The sequence below is a fragment of the Microcebus murinus genome, chromosome 5, assembly GCF_040939455.1.
Source record: "Microcebus murinus isolate Inina chromosome 5, M.murinus_Inina_mat1.0, whole genome shotgun sequence".
NCBI classification, from domain to species: Eukaryota; Metazoa; Chordata; class Mammalia; order Primates; family Cheirogaleidae; genus Microcebus; species Microcebus murinus.
In genome coordinates, this window is record NC_134108.1 from 28,513,871 (window position 1) to 28,521,394 (window position 7,524).

General features: G+C 48.8%; 1 protein-coding gene across 2 annotated transcripts; it reads right to left on the bottom strand.

The window, feature by feature from the left end:
- Window positions 1-3,114: 3,114 nt before the first annotated feature.
- On the bottom strand, window positions 3,115-6,172 carry TCF21 (transcription factor 21). 2 transcript variants are annotated; one of them, XM_012781674.3, is made up of 2 exons: window positions 5,508-6,172; window positions 3,115-3,675 (listed from the first exon to the last, which is right to left on the bottom strand). In XM_012781674.3, the coding sequence occupies exons 1-2, from the start codon at window positions 5,955-5,957 to the stop codon at window positions 3,586-3,588; spliced, it is 540 nt and encodes a 179-aa protein (XP_012637128.1). In that variant the 5' UTR covers window positions 5,958-6,172; the 3' UTR covers window positions 3,115-3,585. The 2 variants fall into 2 exon arrangements, with proteins under 2 accessions (XP_012637128.1, XP_075859051.1); XM_076002936.1 differs by having other exon boundaries at window positions 3,585-3,675; window positions 5,542-6,172.
- Between the last annotated feature and the right edge of the window lie 1,352 nt (window positions 6,173-7,524).

Below are 7,524 nucleotides of genomic sequence, written 5' to 3' on the forward strand. Positions count from 1 at the left end.
CTGGAGTGAAAAGAAAATTAAACCAAACTGGAGCCCAGAATACGCAGCCTCTTAAGAAAAACATACCCCTTTGCAATATTTTCTTTCCTTCTGCGTAAACTCCTTTGGTTCCCTAATGAGACAGCTGAAAACAGTCATTCTCAGAATGTGGTCCTTGGGCCAGCAACATCAGCATGACTTGGAAACTCGCTAGAAATACCAGTTCTCAGGTCCCACCCCAGACCTCTTGAATCAGTATCTCTGGGAGGAGGGTGGAGCAATCCAGGTGATTGTGATGCACACCTAAGAACTACTGTCTCAACAGCCTTGGGATAGCCTTGGAGCACTGGAGTGCTGTTCACTGCTTTTCTTTTTAGAATGAAGTCTCCTGTTTGACAGTGGGAAAGCCTGCTAGAAGCATACTTAGTTGGCTGTAAAATCATACAAGCAATGAGAGAGAAAGAGAGAACACTTCCCTGGCTACATTCCAGTTTGAATATCTGCCTGCTCCTCCTGAGAACTTGCAGACACACTTATTTGAAACACTTCATTCTCCTTTCAGCCATCTACAAGCTGCTTTGGTCCTTGGCTTTCTGAAAGCACCTTCTAAGATAGTTTTCATAAGCTAGAGGTCACAGACAGGATACTTCCCACCCTTCACCCCCAGTTATACTAGCTTGGGGCAAAGGGGGTCCCCCACTCCTTCTTTGCAGCTGCTTGCTTACCCCCTATTCAAATCCAGATACCAAGTACCTGGCTTGGGGATGGGGTAGGCTGGGAGTTGCACCCTGCTGGGAAGACGATAGTGGTGAGAGGCTTGGTGGGGTGGGCTGCTGCTGATCCCACATAGGAGAAGGGCCCTGGAGAGGGGACATGTTTGGACTGTTGATGTATGTTGGAAGAGTGGGGGTGGCGGAGAGTCATGTCACATTCCTGGTGCTAGTGGTAGCAACGACTCCATTCAGTGGACAATCACGGGACCAAAGAGAGTGTACGCAGGACTCTCCTTGGCTGAGACCACTGATGGCACTGGGCATCCTAATCACCAGATGGTAGTGTCATCCTGTTTGTAGGTCCCAGGTCCTGTCTTTGCTCTCTGAATTTTTCTAGATTTCTAGGAAAGAGTCACATCGGTAGAAAGCTCTGGATAAATTTGGAGAACAATGGAGAGAAGTAGAAGGTGAAAGAGAGAGTCAACATTGCATAGGAGAGAAATGTTTTAGTTTCTGTAATAAAAAGACCATCACCAGTACATTATGAAGGTACACCCTTTTGAACTTCCTGCCTGAGACACTTTCAATTTGGGTCTAGGCACAGATATTTCCCCAGCCACTTAGTAAAGTGACATTTGCATGGAGCCTTTCCTTTACCATGGGATTGCACAGATGTCATCTCATTTGAGCCCCCAGTAAAGTTTTGCGAGGTGAAAGGGAAAAGCATGAGTATGATGATTATTATCGTTATCATCACCTTTATCCCTATTTGCAGAGTTGAGAAAACTCAGGATCAGAGCTCTTTCAAGAAACAACTGGCTGGTTGCAGAACCAGGGCTGGATTTCACGCGTTCCCTATCCATAGCCACACGCCTCTTGCCTAAAGCAAAAAAAAATTATAGATAAGAGGCATGACAACTTTTTAAAAAATCGGTGTGCGGCTTGGGGTTGTCAGAGAATGAGCAAGCAGAAATTACTTTACGGGGGCGCCTGCGTGGAGTGCTCAGGATTCTGAGCATCTGGTTTGTAAAAAAGCGAGTGGGAGCTTGGAAAATTCGCTGAACGTGAAAGGGAAACAACGGAATGGCACTGGGACTCATCTCCGACTTGAACTCTGGGTAGGTCGAGGCGAGGGTCCTGTCCCTATGGCGTAAGGGATGGAACTTGTGAATGTGGGGAAGGTGGCGCTAGCCAGAGCTGGAAATGCGCTCTTGAAAGTCAAGTTGGGATGGGGGCTGGGAGGCTAGCCTGACACTTGGAAAAGTCCTCAGACGCGCAAAGCAAAGGATGGGGAAGTGGATGAAGAGTCGCCGAAGTTCCCAGCCCTGGGAGAACGGAGAATCGCTCTTGGTAACGTGGTAACTATCACTCACAGAGGACACACCCGGGCAGAGTGGCCTTCCAGTGGCGACAAGCGCAGCGGGATCCTTCCTTGAAGGCCAGGCTGGGGGATCCACCCGGTTAGCGGCCTTGGGGGTTGGTTGGAGATAAGCGTGGGAGGGGGCGGGGAGCTTTTACTCCAGGTACCAAACTGAGCAGGGGGAAAAAGGGGGAAAATCGAAAAGAATGAGCGAACGAAGCGGAAGTTTCAAGGCCCTCTGCGAGGAATAACAGTATAAATAACCGAAGACGTCTTGTAAACACTGCGGTCATAACCCCGAACATTAAACAGCCCCGGTGGCATCTGGCGCATCGGCCGCTCCGGGCTGCGCCGGGGCAGCGAGGGAGCCGGGTCCCAGGCTCCGCGGCCTCGCCTCTCTGTTTATCTCAACTTAATCTTCCCCTAGGAGCTGTTCCGTAGCCTGGAAGATGTTTAAATTAAAACCCAGTCCGCCGGAAGTCGTGGCGGGAGCTGAACGCGTCGGCTCACCGTGAGCAAGATGCAGGCATCCCCGTCTGTTGTTAGAATTAACTAACAGGTTGTTAATAAATTTATAACGCACGCCGCAGCACTTTGAAAATCATAAAACACATTCTAACGGTTACAGAATTTAAATCTTTCAGATAGCTGCCATGATTTCTAGTTTGCAGCCATGTCCACGCCTGGAAAGTTGCAAAATAACGGAGTTTACTTTCCTGCTCATGTCGGTAATTATACTGTGTAATACATGAAAGTTGGATTTTCTTTTTATGGTGTGTTTTTCTTCTTGAACTGTGTAACTGTGAATAACTTTAATTCTTCTCATTCTTTGTTTGGCGTTACACTATTTCTAATGGTTTTAAAAGTAGTTTGCAAAAGTTTCTTTTTAATGTTTCAGCATAAAATATCACCTGCACTTTCACAGTGGAATTAATATTTAATCCCTTTTCTATCTCTGGAAGTTTGAGTTGAGGTTTAAAAGAACCACTTTTATTATCAAACTTCCCCATAGTTCCCCTCTTTTCTATTCCAAATAATTTTTTAGAAAACAAATCACATCAGTGCTTTTAGCAATATAAAGAAAGATTTATTTTCAAAAGTAGCAAAACTTGTTTGAAAAAAAATATATATCTTTAAGTGAATTTTACTTTATAATTGTGACTGTCAAAGTCAGCTATTCTATGATCTACATTTTACAACGTTATTGTACAAAAGATACACATTGATAGGCTCTTATTATCTATTTATATATTTATAATTACATATTGCACTTGGACCAGCAAGGCTCGCAGAGTCATTGACGGTAAGAAATTAATAAAGTTAAATAGATGGGAATCTTTGTAAGGACGGTTGATCTCCTCTGGTTTGGAAACGAAATCTCCTCGTCGTTGTAAAGCGTTCTCGCCGCGGGGTGGGACAGAGAGAGGAGCGCTGCGTGGGGGAAGCGGAGGCAGGGAGCAGGGAGGGCAGGGGTCGCCCTCCCGGGCCCGCTCCCCCGGGGAGCGCGCCTTTCCCACACTCGCACCTCCAAGGTCAGGACGCCGTGGTTCCACATAGGCGGCTCGCGGTCACCACTTCCTTCAGGTCACTCTCGGGTTTCCCGGCCACCATAAAGGGCCACGTCTGCAGGAGAGAAGAGGGTGGAGGAAGTCAGTGACCGTGGCGGAAGGGGTGGGGTGGGCTCGGAGGCTGAGATGAAAGGCGGGGGCGCGGTGGGGGCAGGCAGGGAGCTGGGGAGACCGGTTATCTCTGCAATTTTCCCCTGTCCCAGTGCGCCCCGGGGCTGGATAAAGCAAAAAGCTGCCCCGGCGCCGAGTCGCGCTCGACGTGGTGGTGGCGGCGGTGGGCTTTTAGGATAAGAGCAAAAGGGGCTCATACCGGGTTGGAAGGAAAACCCGAGAGAGGAGGCCGTGGTGGGCAGCCCAGAGTGGCTGCGCTGCGTGGCACAGCCCGGAGGCGGATGCTGGCGACCCTGAGCGCGGAGGCTGACGAAGACCTCGTGTCTACTGGGCGCCGGGTTCGGGCCCAGCGCCCTCCTGTCCCCTTTCCGGGCCGCGGCCAGGTCTCCCAGCCCCTTCAGCTTCACCCCATTTCTCTGGTGCTAAATTTGGTTTCCTCCATCACAATCACAGGCTTTGACCACAGTTCTAAATGCATCACTGGCTCTTAAAGGGGAAAAATAAATTGCTAACGAAACATACATGGATGTTTTATTTAAGGTCGTTTTCGTACTAGGCTGAGAAAGCTACTCTTTCTCTTCCTTCCTCCAGGCTGTTTTATAATAAAGCTCATTTAAGTTTCTTATTCAAAGGTGACGGCAATAGCAAATGTAAATGTTCTAGGCAATACTTTCATTTTAGGTCCAAATTCTAAAAAGCTATTTACTCATTGAAAAAAACTAAACGTTCAATTGGAGGAAAAACGATTTTTCATGGCAAAATGTGGCTTTTTTTCATCCCATCCCCCTAATTCCTGAGACCAATTCGGTGAGAAGACAATTCAAACCTCTCTCTCTAGTGCTGGCCGATAAGACTTGACTTTTAAGAGGAAAACCTCTCCTTCTTATCATATATAAACAGAGGTTGTAGTAGGTTGCTGTTGTTTCTCTTTAGAGCCCAGAGTTTTAGAATGAAATCACATCTAAAAGGAATTTTAAGATATATTTCTTAAACAGTAAAACGCATTTGAAAAAGGTAGACTCAAGGAGTATTACTTTTTTTGTATTTTAAAATACAAAGGTTCAAAGGGCATTACTTTTTAAGATACAAAGGTAACATTTTTTTAAATCTTGGACAACCGAGTGACCTTTTAAAATCTTATTTATTACACTAATGCTTGTGAGAATTTACTGATTACGCTGATATTTGCTAGAACTGGGATTTTAAAATGTTAATCCGCTTACAGGAGAAGCACAGAATATTTACATAGTTGGGGGGCTTGCGTGGACAATTATGGGGGCGGAGCTTTATGTGTCCTTATCTAATAGTCCTAAATATGCTTGGGAATGAAATGGAGTGTTTTTATTTACGGGAATTAGAAAGTAAAATCAAGTTTCACTCTCAGCTGTAAGAGGAATAAAGGGATTAATAATAAAGTGGCTCCTTGGCGCGCAGCGTCTGCTCGGTGCTCCCTGTTCCGCACCAGCCGATGCACGCGGGTGGGGTGTCGTGGGTGTCGTGGGCGCGGGGATCGCTCCTCTGTGCCAGCTTAAAACCTCTCATTGGGCTGCCACGGCAAACCCTCGCATAGATCGCTCCCGCTCCGGCGGTTTGTAGGGCAGAGAGCAGGGGCATGTCGGGACCGCTAGCCACCGGTCCCTAGAGGCACCGGGCCGCGGTGTGGGCGCCCGGGCGCGTTAAGTCACCGCCGCGCCGCACCCCCACTCCCGGCCCCGCGCGCACACGACACCTCGCGGGAGCGCCGGGCCGCTGCAGCGGCAGCCCGGGGGGACTCACCAGGTTGACCGGGTGAATGTAACCGTTCTCGTACTTGTCGTTCGCCAAGATCTGCCTCAAGTGGGCGATGTAGCTGGACGCCAGCCTGAGCGTGTCCAGCTTGGAGAGCTTGGTGTCCGGGGGCACCCAGGGCAGGGTGGTCTTGAGCCTGGAGAAGGCCTTGCTCAGCACCCGCATGCGCGCCCGCTCGCGCGCGTTGGCCGCGTTGCGCTGGACCTGCTTCCCCTCCTGGCTGACCCCGCTCAACGGGCTCTTCTTGGTGGGCGCCTTCCTCCTCTTGCCCAGGCCCCCGCGGCCCTTCTGGGGAGAGCCGTTCTCGCAGTTGGAGCTCTCCTCGGTGCTCTCGTTGGAAGTCCCAAACTCCTTGTTCGAGTCCATTTTCAGCCCGTCACATTCCAGCATCTCCACCTCTTGAAGGTCCTCCACATCGCTGAGGGAGCCGGTGGACATGTTTGGGAGAGTGGATGAGAGAGACAGGGAGAGAGACCCTGCAACCAGTGGGCCCCCCGAGAATAGAGCAGCCACCTCGTGTTGGGAGTTGGAGTTGGGGTCTGGTTGGCTCTCACGCCCTTTCCCCTTCGCAGAGTTGTGAGGAGGAACCTCGAGAGAAGGAACCCGGCGCTCTGTTTCCCCACCCCCAGAGCGGAGTTGTGGCCGTAGAGGAGTGTGAGAGAGCGCTGAGGAATTTGGTGGACACTAGGAATTTATCTGGGGAATAGAGAGGCGGATCCTTTGCAGCCCAGGGGAGGGGCCTGCCAGGACCCAGCAAAGCTTAGACCCCTTTCACAACCCGAGGGAAGCTCTCTCACTCACAGACCCTGATTTCCAACTTGCAATGTAAATCAACGCAACTGCCACCGGCACGTCCCAGCCACCCTCTTCCACGGTGGCCCAGGCCAAGCAGGAGCAAGCTGTACTCACAGCCCCTCGCCCCTGTCCATCTCTGCAGCCTCCTTTCCCTCTTAAGACATCAAAGCTGGTTGTTACCGAAAACATTAGAAAAACCATGACATCCTTTTGCTGTTTCTGGGCCCTCCATCCACAAATCTCCCAAGAAAACACCAATTAAGATCCAGGGAGTATCAACTGCCTCCTGTCAACACCCTGTAACACTCCAAGGTTTTACCAAGATATCTTCCTACCTTACCTGGGACAAACTAAGAAAACAAGTGTTTCACAGAATCTTTACAATGATGGCAGAGCAAATACAAAAAAATTCTTCTGTCCCTGGTCAGTTTAAATACATCAAGGAACTGCCAGTGTATACACAAACACACTGGACCATTGCACACTCACACACAACCCCACACAATTTAGTGGGGGAGAGAGAGGAATGAGATAGGGTAATATGAGTGTGTGGAAAATATTTTGCTAGTTGATAATCTTTTTATTTTTTTGATAAAATGAAAACTCAATTTCTTTCTAGAAATGCAATTAATATAGTCTTAAGAGTCTTAGTGCCTCTCAGAGGTCACCTTGCCTGGGACTTCATGTGATGCATCTTCCCTCTCAATGCAGCTGCCTTTGTCTTCTTCCATCCTCTTTGCTGCGAGGGTTCCTCATGAGAAGCTGGCGGTACAAAACACAAAGCAGGATTATCCCTTTGGGAAAGGTCCTTTTCCGTCCTTAACCCCAGCTTGGATCATCTACCTGGAGAATAAGAAAATCTTCTGGGGAGTAAGTAGAAAAGCAAAGGGAACCGGAACCTAGAGATTGAATGAAATTGTTGCAAAGAAACCAGGGAGACTGAATGCATAAATCTCTCTTGCTAGCTCCTCTCCAGGTTTTCTTTCCTTGCAGGTAGGCATTGAAGACGAGTGGCTGGAGCAAAACACAAGAGCGATTTTTGAGCATTTGGCTCAGCATCTAAAGCCCTCGCCTACATTAAGATATCATATCTCTGATCCTGAGCTCAGCTGGGAATTCACTAACCTCTAACGTTTTGTTTTGTTAGCAGGGTCTTGTTTGCTTTCCCCCTATGCTGTAAACTAAACAGGTTGTCAGCAAATCAGTCTTT

Bases quoted from the DNA above. Each gene is read 5' to 3' on its own strand.
- TCF21 (XM_012781674.3), bottom strand. From the start codon at position 5,957: ATGTCCACCGGCTCCCTCAGCGATGTGGAGGACCTTCAAGAGGTGGAG. The intron at 3,676-5,507 runs GTGAGTCCCCCC...TCTCTCCTGCAG, and splicing joins ACATTCACCCGGTCAACCTG to ACGTGGCCCTTTATGGTGGC.